Raw genomic sequence first — 15,741 nt, forward strand, 5'->3', positions numbered from 1 at the left:
CCGTGAATTTTAAATAAACATTCTTGTTCTGATTCATGGTGATCTGAATGAATCAGCTTGAGTCAAGGTATGAGAAGTACCCCCAGAAGATGATAGAAGTATATCTAGCCTAAGATATACCTCATGGACTGAGGGATAGACACGTCATTGGGCCACCATTCCAGTTCAGGCTTTTAATGACTTGTTACACCACACTATCCACCCCTCATCAGCTGTTGTCCAGTTTTTTGTTGTTTAGATTGTTGGAGATGCGCAACTTTTACGTGGTGCTGTGAGAAATTACTTTTTTTGAGGAACACAGTCCAAATGTTAATCACATGCAGTTCCATGGGCAGTGTTAGCTTGTAAACTAGTTGTGACCTCCATTTGATGGCAGCAGAAATTCCTGTCAGGTTTGAAAGCAACTGCTATTGACAAGATGTGTCACTTGCTTCCAATCCCTGTCATTTAGGATCTCTTTGTGATCTGTACACTGTGGTATATGGCTATGAGTGCTACACTATTCCTAGTAGACATGACAGGAAGTCGATTTTGATACAAGAACTAATTGGGCAACTTCATTATGGTGTTCACATTGGCATGTTCAAACACTATAACACCTTTCTGCCATTCTGTAATGTTTCCATGTTGACACATCTTACTGCTCTGTTTACAAACACCTGACTTGCACATAGACATCCCTTCACAGCCATGACCTATGTCAAAGTGGAGTGCCAGTTATATACCATCTCTGATGTTCCAAAGTGAATTGGCTCTAATGACCTTGTTGTTGACAAAACATAAAGCACTAATTTTCCTTTCTTCTTTCAAAGTGACCAGTGGGCTTCTTTTTCAGGATTGATTAAGATTTTGTTTGATGAGCTTTGAAGTTCTTGTAACAGAGGAAGATGGGATTATTGTACTTGTTCTTATGTCATTCCTGATGTAAATATTATTTTTTTCATTTTCTAATCTCTCTTCGTTAGTAGTGCATATACCATAGTTACACAGAACAGTCAATTTCGTATAAAAACAGTGTTTCATTAAACTTCATATCTGTCTCCATTGCCTAGCAATGACAGATCCTCATGCAGGGGAGGACATGGGTTCAATCTGTGAGACTCCCAGGGATTTGTCCTTGGCTGGCAGACTTGACAGGGGTTCACTTAGCCTTGTGATGCCAGTTGGCAAGCTACCTGATTGAGAGGTGGCAGCTCCAAGGTCTAAATGTTGACAGTGGCCAGGAGTGTGATGTACTGACTGCATGCCTCTCCATACAGCATCCAATGATGAATGGCTTACAATGACATAGCACAGAATTGAATGTGGGGTTACCATTTACTAAACTTCACAGTATAATTTACCAACGGAAATATCAGATTTTGTATAGTATGGAACCATTTTATTTAAAGAAATATTCATAATTTGTAATACCTGTAGACCATGGGCACATCAAAATATAATAATGCTACAAAATTGTTTGTTCTAAGATTGAAACAGCTTATTTCAAAGCCCCCATTCTTTCTCATCTTTCAATCAAACATCTTATTTTTTCCAAAAATTTAATATTTCAAAAGTTAGTTTTATTCAAAATTTTTATATTCCTGAATGTTCCAATCAGTGAATGATACTCTTTCCAAAATTCCATGCCATAGTTTTGTTGTCCCAATTTTTCTGTTTCTGAAAAAGTATACGTTTACTAAAAGGTGTTAGTTTATTAGTTATTCCAATCAGAAATATCACTACTGAGAAAATTCCTGGCAAACTTTGGCAATCCCTGTGTACATTAAAACTTTCCATGTCACTTCTAGTGCATCATATGGTTAACAAACTTACTTCATTGCCTGTTGTACCATTGTATCTTTTATTTTTCTGTTTTTATGAGAATATTTAAAAAGTAATAAGCTTGTATTTTGCCATTTTATTGTTTCTAAATATGGAATAATTTCTAAAGATGGAATAGTGACAGCGAATTTAAAATAGCAGCCACTTGAAGGAAGACATCTAGTATCTCATAGAAGCCTAGTTACAAAATCTTAGACCTAGTTTGAAGACCAAAATTTGTTATTACAATTTAGTAATCTAAGTGACATTGCCACACTGACCTTGAACATAAAATTGCACTTGTAAGTATTCACACAATCATCTTTCCAGAAGTCCATTTGGGATTGTAGTGTTAGGAAATCATAACACATGGAACATTAATAAACTTTTTTGGCTGTGTTCCATTTTAGTATACACTGAAAAAGAATGTAACTGGAAAAGTGGGGTATGGTTTGCAAGTGACTGTCAATACTACTTGAACATGGGAAGCTGTTATCTTTTCTGATACCATTGTTTTTTTCTCCTCTTTGTTTCACCTGTCACATTTATATATCTTTCTCTCTCTCTCTCTCTACAATAACAATTAGTATAGATTGCTACTCATCACATTGTGGAAGCACTGAGCCACACACAGGCACATTTAAAAGTGCATTTAAATGTTGATTAAGATACTGGACAAAGTCCTTCTTCAGTTCTAGAAAAATACACACATGGCCTCTGTTGTCTCCAGGCACTGAGGCCTGAGTGCATTGAGCAGCAGTCTCAGTAGATGGCTGACCAAGTTTGTGTGAACTGTGCATATATGAATATGTGTGTGTTTTTCTAAATCTGAAGAAAGACTTTGTCCAATAGCTTAGTCAGCACACAAGTGGCTGACTGCTAATCTCTGCTTCCTCCATTGGTGGCAAGTAATATATCCTAAATCACATTGATTGTTTCTTTTACATTTTCTCTAAATTTGGAACTTCAAGAACTGATGGTTATTCTTAATATAGCTCAGTACTTCTTCCTTCATAGGAGCGATGAAATGTTTTTGTACAGTTTTAGAATAGTTATTAAGCATATCTCTTTGTTCTTGAAAGTTACAAGAGTATTGTTGCTAATTTTCTATGATTTGAACTTATTATTTGCAGATAATTGCTGACTTTGTGCAGTGGCAGAAGAATTTTCTTGCCTCTGAAATTCCTATCCTATCAGAGAATGTTCTAGCAGAACTGTTTGAGGTAGACTTTGACAAGCCCATTGCCCATGCATTATGCATCCATCTGAGAGAAATACCTTACGTGACTCCAATGGTTGCAAAAGAAAATGCAATGCCTGAGGTAAGCTTAATTGTGTGGTTTTATGAGTAAATATATTCTACTGGGAAGGAGAGCCTTTAAGGCTGTGAAATGAGTGAAGTTGTAGGTTAAAAGGCAGAAGCAACTACTCCTGCAAAGTATGGTGACAAAAATTATGACCAGTACTAATCTGCTCACATGGATAATTAAGGGATTTACTTTTAGATTATATTATGTATGTATATTTATCATGGGAGAAACACAGCTGCTTTGAAAAAAAGTAATTGTTCCTTACTGTCCACAATACTCATCTGGTATTTTTCTGTAACAGTTCAATCACAGCATGTATGTAACTTTATACAGATCAGTTGCCTATGCAGAAATAAATTTAAGAATTGTTTTCTACAGATATCTGGTCACAAAGTTAACCTCTGATCTGCAAGTCCATATATTCAGATATGTTGTAGGAGGAGTGGATGAAAAGGTTTTGTTGTACTTTGTTTTTTAATTTTTGAGGATTCTCTAATTTTCTGCATGTCATCTACTTGCACTGTTGCATAAGAGCATGAAATTCCATTTTAAATCCTAGAAAACGCTTGATAGTGTGTTTCTTATCTATCTGGGTGCCCAGAAAATTCATATATGGAGCTCCATCCATTGTATGCCATTTTACCCCTTCTCCTGGCTCATGTAAATCATTTTGATTTATTTGATATTGCATAACACATATTTTTGTATGATTAAGGGCTAAGCTGTTCCTCTCTGGGGGACACCACTGAGATGAAGCACTGTCTGAGTGAGTGGAGAGGCTTGCATATCCGCGTGAAGCTGAGGGATATGATGAAGGTAGAGGACCTTTTGCCAGAAAGGCCTCAGCTGATGGATCAGACTAACAGTGTTCCACAACGTCCCATCTTCCCTATCCCTCCTAGTCCTTACACAATTCCCTATTCCAACCCAAGGTGAGATGCGATCCGTGCCAAGGTGTGCATGTCACATGGGAAGATGTGTCACAAATGGAGCCTCAGGGATAATGGGTGACCTCCCTGAGTAAGTAGCCTTACACTGCACAGGACTTCATGGTGTGGACCATGTAGATCCCCAAATCTCATGGGACCAATATGGAAATGACTAAAGAAAATAAATTTAAAACAAACTGAGATCTCAGACATCCAAACATCGGGGTCAGGACCGATGGAAGGCATTCCAACTACTGAATCAGGGTCTAGACCTGAGGTGTGAGTGGGAACTGTTACAGAGAAGTTGGACCAGATCAAGGTTAAAGCTTTGTCTGGGGCCCAGAGGAGGAAACTACTCATTGAACAGAGAAAAAAAGGAAGGGAAAGAATGGCTTCCTAGAGACTAGGGGAAGGAATTAAAGAGACTTGAACCTAAGACCCCCAAGAAAAAACTGTCTCAGCTTGAAAGGGATATGCAGTTACCCACAACATTGAAGACAGGCAACAAGAGCCCAGAAGAAAATGAGGCAAGAAATAGGTAAACAGGTGGAGGTGAGGGGACTGGTAAAGGCTTGTCATTGTCCAGGTGATCAGCTGTTGGTGGGATGTGATGCCAATGCACACAACCTAGTGTGGGGCAGCAAGGACACCAACAGTAGAGGTGAGTACCTTCTTCAATTTCTTTTATCTAACAACTTGGAGGTCATGAATAGGGGCAATGAACCTACATTCAGGAATAGCAGAAGGGAAGAAGTAATTGACATAAAGTTTGGTTCCATGATGATGGGCACCTATGGCAAACAATGGCGTGTGGTGTTAGAGCCATCCTCATCGGACCACATGTACCTTAAATTCAAGGTTGAAATGGGAATCAGACAGACCATGACCTATGGGAATCCCAGGAAAACAGACTGGGAGACATATAAGAGGGACCTTGACTTAGGGTTATCAGAAATTAAAACCTCGGTAAGGAATCCAGTAGAGTTTGAGGAAGTAGCAGAGGCTGTTACCTCTGCCATAGTGACCTCATATCAGGACAAATGCACAATCACCAAGAGGTGCACATAAAGGAGTGTGCCTTGGTGGGATAATAACTTGGAAATGCAAAGAAAACAGGGAACAAGACTGTTTAACCTTGTGAGGTGTAAAAGACAATGGGCAAAATCAAAGAAGGCATCCTGGAAGGCATTCTGTGAGGAAGTGGAGAGTGCAGCTGCTCAAGCCCGACTTCACAGAATCCTCACTAGAGTACCAACCAATCCAGGACATGTTGAGGAAGGAGGATGGGGGAATATAAAGGACAGCACACGAGACACTGGAACTGCTCCTCAAACTCACTTTCCTCAATATGCTCTGCACAGACCAGAATGTGGTCCCAGAGAGACAATGGTTCTCAGGCACTTGAAGAGAGGACTGGGAATTGGCCAAGGAGTGTGTGGACTTCAATAAAACAACATTCAAACATTTAAACCGTTCAAGTCGCCTGGTCCAGATGGAATGTTTCCAGCTCTCTTGCAATGGGCAGAAGAGAATCTCATAAGAGTCCTATGCAGGTTATTCTGGGTTAGCGTAGCAGTAGGAATCATTCCCAATGCTTGGAGGGCAGTGAAGGTTGTCTTCATTCCAAAGCCAGGGAGAATTGATCATACCAAGGCCAAGGATATGAGACAAATTAGACTGTCCTCTTTCATTCTCAAAACATTAAAAAAACTGGTTAATGTATACATTGGGGAGAGGAGGCTACTTAGGGCCCCTTTACATTCAAACCAACACGCATACCAACCAGGTAAACCATGCAAGACAGCTCTCCATCAACTTGTTGGGAGTGTGGAGAAAACACTTCACTTCCAAGAAAGAGCCCTCTGCACCTTCCTGGATATCAAGAGGCCTTCAGTAACATGACCTTTGATTCCATGGTAAGGTGCATGACCTAGAGACCACTATATTTAGGTGGATGAGGGCCATGCTTAGCGGAACGAAGGTGGAGCCTATCATGAAGAATGAAAAGATGGTAATTAACACCATTAGAGGTAGCCCACAAGGAGGGGTTCTGTCCCTTTTATTGTGGAATCTAGTGGTGAATGAACTCATTGAGGAACTAAATTCCAGACAGTGCTTCTGCCAAGGATATGCAGATGATCTTGTGATAGTAACACTTGGCAAATTTACTGACACAGTTAGAAATATGGCACAAGGAGGATTGGACATTGTGCAAGACTGGTGCATTAAACAGGATCTGTAAGTTAATCCTAAGAAGACCACTGTGATGCCATAGTGGAAGGTTATTTACAAATTATACATAAACCAGACTGCAGTTGTAATAATCAAAGAATATGAAAGGAAGGCAGTAAATGAAAAGGTGTGTTATTCATTCTGTGCACTGAGCAAGCAATAAAGAAAAGCAAGGAGATATTTTGGAAGAGAATTAAAGTTCAGGGAGAAGGAATAATAACTTTGAGGGTTTCTTATGACACAGCAGTTCTGTCAGAAATGGCAAAAATTTGGAAGATCAGTGGAATGGAATGTATAGTGAAGAGTAGTAAGACCAAGCATTTCTGAAAAAGAAAAGAAATTTGTTAACAGTCTACACATATTACAAAGCTCTTTGCCATGTTTTTCCTTCTGTACAACCAGGATAATCTTAAAAAGTTGTGACATCCATCCATTGTTAATGCATTTGTGGCAGCATCCAAGAAAGGTAAATATTACTGGGTCAAAAGGTGTGAATTATCCCACTGTGCTGACAGCAGACATTTAGGGTGGGGTGAGGATAAGTAGATAGGTGGGCATTCAGAATAATTGCAAGTATAAGAGGGAACCAAATGAATCTGTTAAAAGCTTTATGGTGTGTACTGCATTATAAGGGATACATACGGCACACAATGGGAACTCACCAATTGTTTGGAGGGGGCCATTACCGCCAAAGTCCCAAGTGGAACATAGGAGAAGAGGTGAGGAATGTGCTTTGCCCATGTGTCCATCTGTCAGCAATCTGTACTGTGAGAACCATGCTAACCACAGCATCATGTGTTGGGACAGTGGAAAGGAAGTGAGCAGTTCCTCAACAGCAGCAAACTTAATTACTGAAACCAACTCAGAGAACAAAATTTTTTAAATAATTCATCCCTGTTCCCTTCAGGCTGGTAGCCCACTGCACAATCATTCCCCCTTTTGCAGAAGCAGATTTTACAAAAGTGGTGAACTACGGAATGTTCCTATGGATGTACAGTGCTATCAGAAGGACCTTATAAGCTGAGGGTGGGTAGTTGTTATCACATCGTAATTAACTTTGTTACAATATTTATGTTTGTTCACTGTTTCACGGGGGCATAACGGCATAATTGGTTACTTGTGCTTTACTGAAAAATCTTGCCTTATAATTTTTGAGCAAGTCAGTCAAGGAGATGGTGAAGAAGTGCAGCAAGTTGTGGTGATGTGGTCCATTGCAGCAGTTAAGGGGATATGTGGCTGCTGATGGTAGATGTTGGCTGCCAGGTTGCTCATGCTCCATGAGCCACATGATACAAGAACTGCAATGCTCCATCTGGTGTACATTGGGGAGGGTCCACGGAAAGGGCATTTAAGTAGAAAAAAGCTGTCCAAGTTAAAGAGAATTCCTTCACTAAGTTTTCAAATGATTCAGTTTAGCAAATTATTCCAAAACAAAGGGGCATAATTGGATGAAGCTTGTAACTAATACAATTTAATTAACAGTCCTCCATTCACCTAGGGGATCTTTACAATTTCTACTATAGTTATCAATGGGATATTAAAGAAAAGAACAGTTGCAATTGATGCTAAAATTTTAATCCTGGATTTTAGAGAAGTGTGGCAGTTGGCACTGTAAATGGCTATAATTATTTATTACTTCTTCAAAATAAAGATTCCAAGACTTACCAAGCGGGAAAGCGCCGGCAGACAGGCACATGAACAAAACACACAAACACACACACAAAATTACGAGCTTTCGCAACTGGCAGTTGCTTCGTCAGGAAGGAAGGAAGGAGAGGGAAAAATGAAAGGGTGTGGGTTTTAAGGGAGAGGGTAAGGAGTCATTCCAATCCCGGGAGCGGAAAGACTTCCCTTAGGGGAAAAAAAAAGGACAGGTGTACACTCGCACACACACACACATATCCATCCGCACATACACAGACACAAGCAGACATATTTAAAGGCAAAGAGTTAAGGGCAGAGATGTCAGTCGAGGCGGAAGTACTGGCAGTTGCTTCGTCAGGAAGGAAGGAAGGAGAGGGAAAAATGAAAGGGTGTGGGTTTTAAGGGAGAGGGTAAGGAGTCATTCCAATCCCGGGAGCGGAAAGACTTCCCTTGCCTCTGTACTTCCGCCTCGACTGACATCTCTGCCCTTAACTCTTTGCCTTTAAATATGTCTGCTTGTGTCTGTGTATGTGCGGATGGATATGTGTGTGTGTGTGCGAGTGTACACCTGTCCTTTTTTTTCCCCTAAGGGAAGTCTTTCCGCTCCCGGGATTGGAATGACTCCTTACCCTCTCCCTTAAAACCCACACCCTTTCATTTTTCCCTCTCCTTCCTTCCTTCCTGACGAAGCAACTGCCAGTTGCGAAAGCTCGTAATTTTGTGTGTGTGTTTTGTTCATGTGCCTGTCTGCCGGCGCTTTCCCGCTTGGTAAGTCTTGGAATCTTTATTTTTCATATATTTTTCCCATGTGGAAGTTTCTTTCTGTTTTATTTACATCGTCATTAATTATTACTTCTTCAAGTTAACAGTGCCTACTGTTAATACTTTCTAGGGAGTCAGGTTGTAATTCAGTCAAAAGCTCTTTCTAGATCAAGGAACACTCCAGTTACATACTCCTTGTTCTCTATGGCCGTTATTATTTTGTCTATTAATTGTGCTGCTGCTACTGAAGTTGACTTGTCTTTCATAAAGCCATTCTGATTTTCAAATATTAAATTGTGTTGACTCAGGAATGTCATTAGTCTAGTATAAATAACTTTCTCAACTACCTTAGAAAATGCAGGTAAGATTGTAAGATTGTGATGATGGAGGGGGGGGGGGGGTAGTTTTCAATTTTAGATTTATCACATTTCTTGTAAATCGGGGTTACTTGTGCTATCTTTAGACTATCTGGGAAACAACCTGATCCAATTACATCATTTACTGCTGTGGCCATGGCATCAGATATGTTGTCTATGCATCTTTTCAGTGTACTGATAGACAATCAACCATAGCCTGCTGATTTTGTATTTTTTAATGACATTACTATGTTTTTGCCTTCCTTACTATTGGTTGGGGCTAAGTATTTGCTTTGTTTGATTGGAATGCCATTATATCTATGCTGAATATTCTTAAAATGGTCATTGACAAATTTTCCAACAGAAGAAAAGTACTCATTAAAAACTTTTGCAATCTGACATTGACATTTCATGATATGCCCTTTATGGTTTATAGTAAAATCACTTGTCAATCTGTCCTTAAAATCCCTAAAGCTATTTATTACTTTCCAAAGCAGCTAGACCAGTGTCAGCCAAGTTTCTTAACATTGTGGCTACATATTTACTTTTAGTTTCTAGCAGAAGATCTTTATAGTAATCCTGATAGTTCTTAAATTCTACCTTTAGTCTATTATTATTGTCATTATTTATCATTGCATATTGGAAAAGTCTAACTTTCTCTCTTGCTGTTGTTACTTCATGATTTATCCAGTTAGGTTTTGTGTGTGTGTGTGTGTGTGTGTGTGTGTGTGTGTGTGAAGGTCATTTCTGGGCATGAGACATTGAAGTAATAATAAAAATCTAATGAAAAATCACTGAAAGTAATGCTGTTTTTTTTTTTCACCCCATTGTAAGCTTTTCAGCAAACTGTTGAAATCTTTAACAGTGTCGTCATTGGTGATTCTTTTTGTCACATATTGTTTCTCTTTTCTATTGACATGAAGATTTTCAGCTTCTATCAATACCTGTATTGCGTGATGGTCAGAAATGACAAGCTTCAGAACTGATGCACTGCATGTAAAGTGGGACATGTTAGTTATAATGTTGTCAATGCATGATTTTACACTATTGACCTCTCTAGCGGGCTCATTTATCAGAAATGTTAAGTTAAATTGAGCTAGTATTAGTATTAGTTTTTTAGAAACAGGGTCATTGGACAGCAAGTCAATGTTTATATCTCCAGTTAGTATTATGTTAACCCAGCCATTTTTATTGCAGTGTTTACTGTCAATGTCAACAAGCAGGTGATTAAGAACATCAAAGAAATTATCTAAGCTACCAGATGGAGGTCTGTATGGGCCCATAATAATTAAGTTCTCTTTCCCCCACTTATAATTAATTGCTGCTAGTTCTATTACACTCTCAATGCTGAAAGCACTTACATCTACTACACTATAATTACTATCACTGGCTACAAAGATAGCTACCCCACCACCACATTTCTCTTTTCTACTGAGGGCAGAGCAAAAGATCATGGAGAGTGGCTTACACACACTAATTAGCTCATCTGTGTACCACTGTTCACTTTTAACTAAAACATCAGGGTTATCAATTGCTGCAATGGTATCCAACTCGTTGTACTTATTGCCAAGACTTTGATAGTTCTGCTGAATTAATTTGAAAGTGAGTTTGGATTGTTGAACACTTGATGGATGTATCACCCTACCAGACTGGCTGTTTTTAAGAGTACAAGGGTTCCGCTGTACGATACTAGGGCTAAGTTTCTCCTGCTGGACCATACATAGAGCTACCAGGCTATCGAGCAGGGTTCACAAGTTTCCCTGGCTTGTCACCTGTAGCTCTTTGTGTGGCAAGTCCTGTTTGGGTGGGTTGTGCCATTCCATAGAAATGCACTTATTTACACTGCTTTGTGTGATGTTTTATCTTGTGAGGGTTCTGGTGTGTAGTATCTGTAAGTGGTTGTTCTTTGGAGGGCGACAGTGCCTAGTGGCGCAGAGAGTCACAAGCAGAGGCAGGATACTGGTGTGCAGTACCTGTTAGTGGTTGTTCTTTGGAGGGCGAAAATGCCCAGTGACGCAGAGAGTCGCAAGCAGATGCAGTTGTTGAGAGGCTGTGGTAGGTGTAGGCTGCATGAGCCAAAGGTGGTTGCGTAGCAAAGGATTTATCTCTATGTTTAATAGTAGTGGCACACAGTTTGAATAATAGTGTGTTTATGTTTGTGCAGTGTGATAAATGAAATAAATTAAATTTTACCAGTTCTTAATGTGTCTCATCAGTTACTACCACACCATTGCATTTAACAATGAACAAAGTCTCGATATACATGGTCAACTACAACAAGAGGATTGTAACATAAGAATCATTAATTAACCCATATAATCTCCAAAGACAAAGGGAGCTTCTATTTGGCGACGCTTGTGTCAGACGTCAATTCCTTCGCAATCTTCAGATTGTCGGAGAAGATGGCACAACAAACGGTGAGTGAAGCAGCTAATTGTGACCATGGTGCTTTGTTTCTAATTGTTTTCCACATTTCACAGGAGAAATTTGGAAAGGGCCTCTTAACTATGTTAGAAATGGTGATATTTATAATATGGTCTTTTAAATTAAGTGTTGGAACTAATTATTAATGGACAGTGGTTTTTGTGAACATTGTTAAAATGGCAGACACAACGCAAAACAACAGTGAAGTTATTAATAAGGGGGGACAAGTTAATGCTTTAGTCAATGTAGAATGTGTGTTTGGACTTGAGAATACCACACTTAATGTAATGGAAGATAGTGGTGTAGTTAGTTTCAATTCAATGATACCTAGTTCAACACCAGAGAATAGTCAACAAATGAGAATGAGTAGTAGCACAAACGATTTGATAGTGCAGATGTTGAAAGAAATCAAACAGGAAAGTATGAATGCCAATGAAGAAATAAAGAATTTATCAAATGCAATGGTTAACTTGCAAACTGAGCTCACTAATTTACTTAATCAGAAACATAAGGAGCTCCAAAAGGAATGTGATACCAAACATGAAGAACTTGAAAATAAAATGCAAGATCTTAACACAAAAGTTAATGAACAAGGTAAACAATCGAGCACATTAGTTAACAAAGTTCAAGAAACAGTTAAGGCTAAAAACGATGAATTTTTTACAATTAAGAGTACATGTAAAGGTAACAAAGAAACAATTGTTAAGTTAGTTCAAGGCATACCGGCGCAATGTACTGAACTGAGTAACGAAGTAGGCGAAATTTGCCAAAAGGTAATGTCGTCCGAAAATGGTTTGAACAATGTCAGTAAACACTTTATACGTCAGGAAATCAATGCAGTGTTACGAAAAGTTGATAACAGTATGGTTAATGTACCTCAAGTTATTGGTACATTGCTTAATAAAGGCTTAATTGCCTTTATTAAGCAATTTAAACACGCATTTCCAAGACATTATATGAAACATGCGAAAATTAATACGTACATTAGCCAAACGAAAGGCAAAGCACATATATGGGGCATCAGTGTTTCAGAAAATTATTCACAATACAAAGAATTTGAATCTGCATTCTTGAGTAAATTTTGGTCGCGAGAAAAACAATGGGATGTAAAATCAAAGATTCTTACACCACTGAAGTACACAAGACATTATGGAACAATGCGTGAATATATGCAGAAAATTTGGAACAACAATGCCTATCTTGATGATCCAGTCAAGGAAGAGGAATTGATGTTAATTTTGATACAGAAGCTACCTTTCGCGGTACGTGAAAAGTTAGCACTAACTCCAAAATTGAACATGGAGCAGACCTGCCTAATGATTGATAGAACTGATGTACTTAACCATGAACGCGAACAGCACAAGAGAAATAATGACGATTGTCATTTGTGTGGTTATGGCCCACCACGGCAAGAATTTATGAATAATGGAAGACCAAGCAGATTTGATAGAAGAGGGGACGGAAAACAAAGAAGAAATGAGTATGACGCACTGAACTGATTTAATTACGATCAGTACTCAGATTGATCACAGTATGAAGAAAAAAGAAGACAGCAATAATTGTTGAAACTAGAAAGGAGCCCAGAGTGTAATTCACAGGAATGTGAACCAGTAAACTAAGTCATGTTTCAAAGACAACCCACTCCGAAACTCAAGTTACAAGAAATGGGTTGGATGTAGCGATTAATGCAATCAAGTGTGAATGAGTAGATGATATTAAAGATGATTTGTATCAAGAGGATGAAAATAATGATAAAGAAAACTTAATGCCTTTTGTAGAGGTGGACGTATGCGGAATTATTGTGGATGCACTACTGGGCTCAGTGAGCGAAGTGAGTGCAATTTCAGAAAATCTGTTTCCACAATTAAATAATCTGGTGGCATTTCCAACATTCCCCTTGAATGACATACATATTGTCAATTCTGTAGGTAATAGAAGCAAACCCATTAAAGGTCAAGCTCTAGTGAAGTTTAGAATCAATGAAGACGAGTATGAGCAGATTGTATTAATTGTTGGATCTCTTAATGTCGGATTAGTTCTTGGAATCGATTGCTTGACTGAAATGAGGTGCAGTATTGAATTTGAAAAGGGTTGTCTGTAGACGAGAATAAATAATGTCGAGAAGAACATAATGTTTAAAGGATTTATTCATGAAGAAAATAAGCGCGCTGCATGCGTGAATGTGAGGTTAATGCGTCTCCGAGGAGAAGAGGAACTGGCGACGTATGATGATTCTGAGGAAGATCCTGCTGTGCAAGAGAAGAATAATGATGAAGATGCTCTGACTGGTATTTGAATCAAGATTCAGACATCAGTGAACTTGATGGAAGCAAAAAGAGAGGAATTAATGGAAGTGCTGAGATGCAAAGTTGACCTGTTTTCAAAATTATCTGGATTAATTAAAGGATGTGTTTGCAAAATTAAAGTCAAGGAACATGTACCATTTCGCAGCAAATTGTATGCAATACTTTTAGCGAAGAGAGAAGCAGTGAACAAGGAAATCAAAAGGATGTTGGCTAATCAGATAAATGAAAGATAAGACAGTGAATATTTGAACCCAATACACGCTGTAGGAAAAAGGGACAGTACAGTATGCATTGTACTTGAAGCTCACACAATTAACCGCATTATTCTGCCGCAAAATGATCAACTTGAAAGTTTAGAATGTCTTTTACAAAAGTTCAAAGGAGTGAAATATTGTGAGATATTAAAGACTGTAGTCGGTAGCTGCAGTGAGTGCATTTTATTCTCTGTGTTTGATATCATGTGACTTTCTCTTATGTCCTGTGACAGGCGCAGCAGTGAACAATGGAGTGACGCTTGTAGCGTGTGTTTTGGTTTTCAGGAAGCAGGCAACAGTGCACAGCTAAGCGTGCAGTGCATTAGTCTTTTGTTACTTCATGCTGCCATAATGTTATTTTATTGTTTTCATGCCTGCCTGCCAATGACCTTCGACGCCCGGCGATCTACAGTTTGGGGGAGGAGAAGGTGGCTGACGTCATGAACAGCTGACTGGCATCCACCACTTGTCAACATAACAGGAACGTGCCGCTGACAAACCGTACGGCGGAATGCGGTGATTCTTTGTGAGCATAACAACAACTCCTAGATCTTCCTGTCTCTGGTGGCATCAATGTCACTCTTTGCTTGCATCAAACGTCCTAACTGCGTGTGACAATCAGCTCAAGACATAGGACAGTGATAAAAGCAGAGTAACAAGTGCTATGTTATGTATAGTGTTTGTGAGTCCTCAGTGGCGACAATGCCCCTCCCCGTAGTGAAATCATGTGAAATTCTGCTCAACTTATAGGTAGGGCCCCAAAGCAGAGTATCCAATATTTCCTTATGGTGTTAAAAGTGCTCAAGTCAACAAAATGTCTTTTTTTTATAAATAATTCACTCAGTGTAACTTGGTTGTAAATGGAAAATATTTCTTTAAAGGTATGTACTGATTTTTGTATAAGTAGTCTGTGTACTGTATGCCAATTTACAAATTTCAATAGTTAATTGATAAAATGTTTTATGCCTGTAACTGTAGTTTTGGCAGATGCATAGTGTCAATGCTTTTGTGTATATAGGTTTTACATTTGTATTAGGTTATTTAAAATTAGGCTCATTTATTCAGATTCCATTCCTTAGTGTCAATTATGTTCTTTACTGTGATTCATGTGCATAATTAAGAGTAACCTTTACTAATATGCTTGATATCTCCAACAAAAGGGAAATTGTGTCAGTCACGTTATCTTATATTTTTTACATTTTTATTGTTGACTGACAGACAGTTAGTAAATTATGTGTAAAGTTCTTGCTGTCATTAAATAATTTTCAAATTGATATATTCATTGATCATGTTTTGTGTGCATGGAGATAATGTTAATTAACATTAGTTATATTTTGAAAGTCATTTGTTCTCAGGGTCAGATACTTATTGCAACTACTTTGACATGAAATAATAATTAGTATAATTTTCAAATTTTGATTTTTTATTGTATAACTTTCGCTAGGACTTCTGAGTCCCCTCAAAATGTAACCTATCTCTAGTTTTGTTTTGGTGGGGATGTGAGGGTACTGGTGTGTAGTATCTGTAAGTGGTTATTTTTTTGAAGGCAACAGTGCCCAGTAGCGCAGAGAGTCACAAGTAGACGTAGGGTACTGGTGTGTAGTACCTGTAAGTGGTTGTTCCTTGGAGGATGACAATGCCCAGTGGCACAGAGATTCGCAAGCAGATGCAGTTGTTGAGAGGCTGTGGAAGGTGTAGGCTGCATGAGCCAAAGGCGGTTG

At 38.7% G+C, this 15,741-nt stretch overlaps 1 protein-coding gene across 3 annotated transcripts in view; it reads left to right on the forward strand.

The window, feature by feature from the left end:
• Positions 1 to 15,433, forward strand: part of LOC126334791 (uncharacterized) — a 176,137-nt gene extending 160,704 nt beyond the window's left edge. The window contains exons 3-5 of one of the 3 annotated variants that reach the window (XR_007564777.1): positions 2,937 to 3,125; positions 11,253 to 11,453; positions 14,433 to 15,385. Coding sequence is in view for 2 of the 3 variants with exons in the window: in XM_049997415.1 (XP_049853372.1) it covers positions 2,937 to 3,125; positions 14,433 to 14,456 (213 nt within the window). In the remaining variant the exon portion in view is untranslated. Of the gene's footprint in view, positions 1 to 2,936; positions 3,126 to 11,252; positions 11,526 to 14,432 lie in introns of those variants that run through there. The other 2 variants (XM_049997415.1, XM_049997417.1) reach the window with 2 other exon arrangements.
• Positions 15,434 to 15,741: the final 308 nt, after the last annotated feature.

This window comes from Schistocerca gregaria, chromosome 2 (genome assembly GCF_023897955.1).
Source record: "Schistocerca gregaria isolate iqSchGreg1 chromosome 2, iqSchGreg1.2, whole genome shotgun sequence".
In the NCBI taxonomy this organism is placed as follows: Eukaryota; Metazoa; Arthropoda; class Insecta; order Orthoptera; family Acrididae; genus Schistocerca; species Schistocerca gregaria.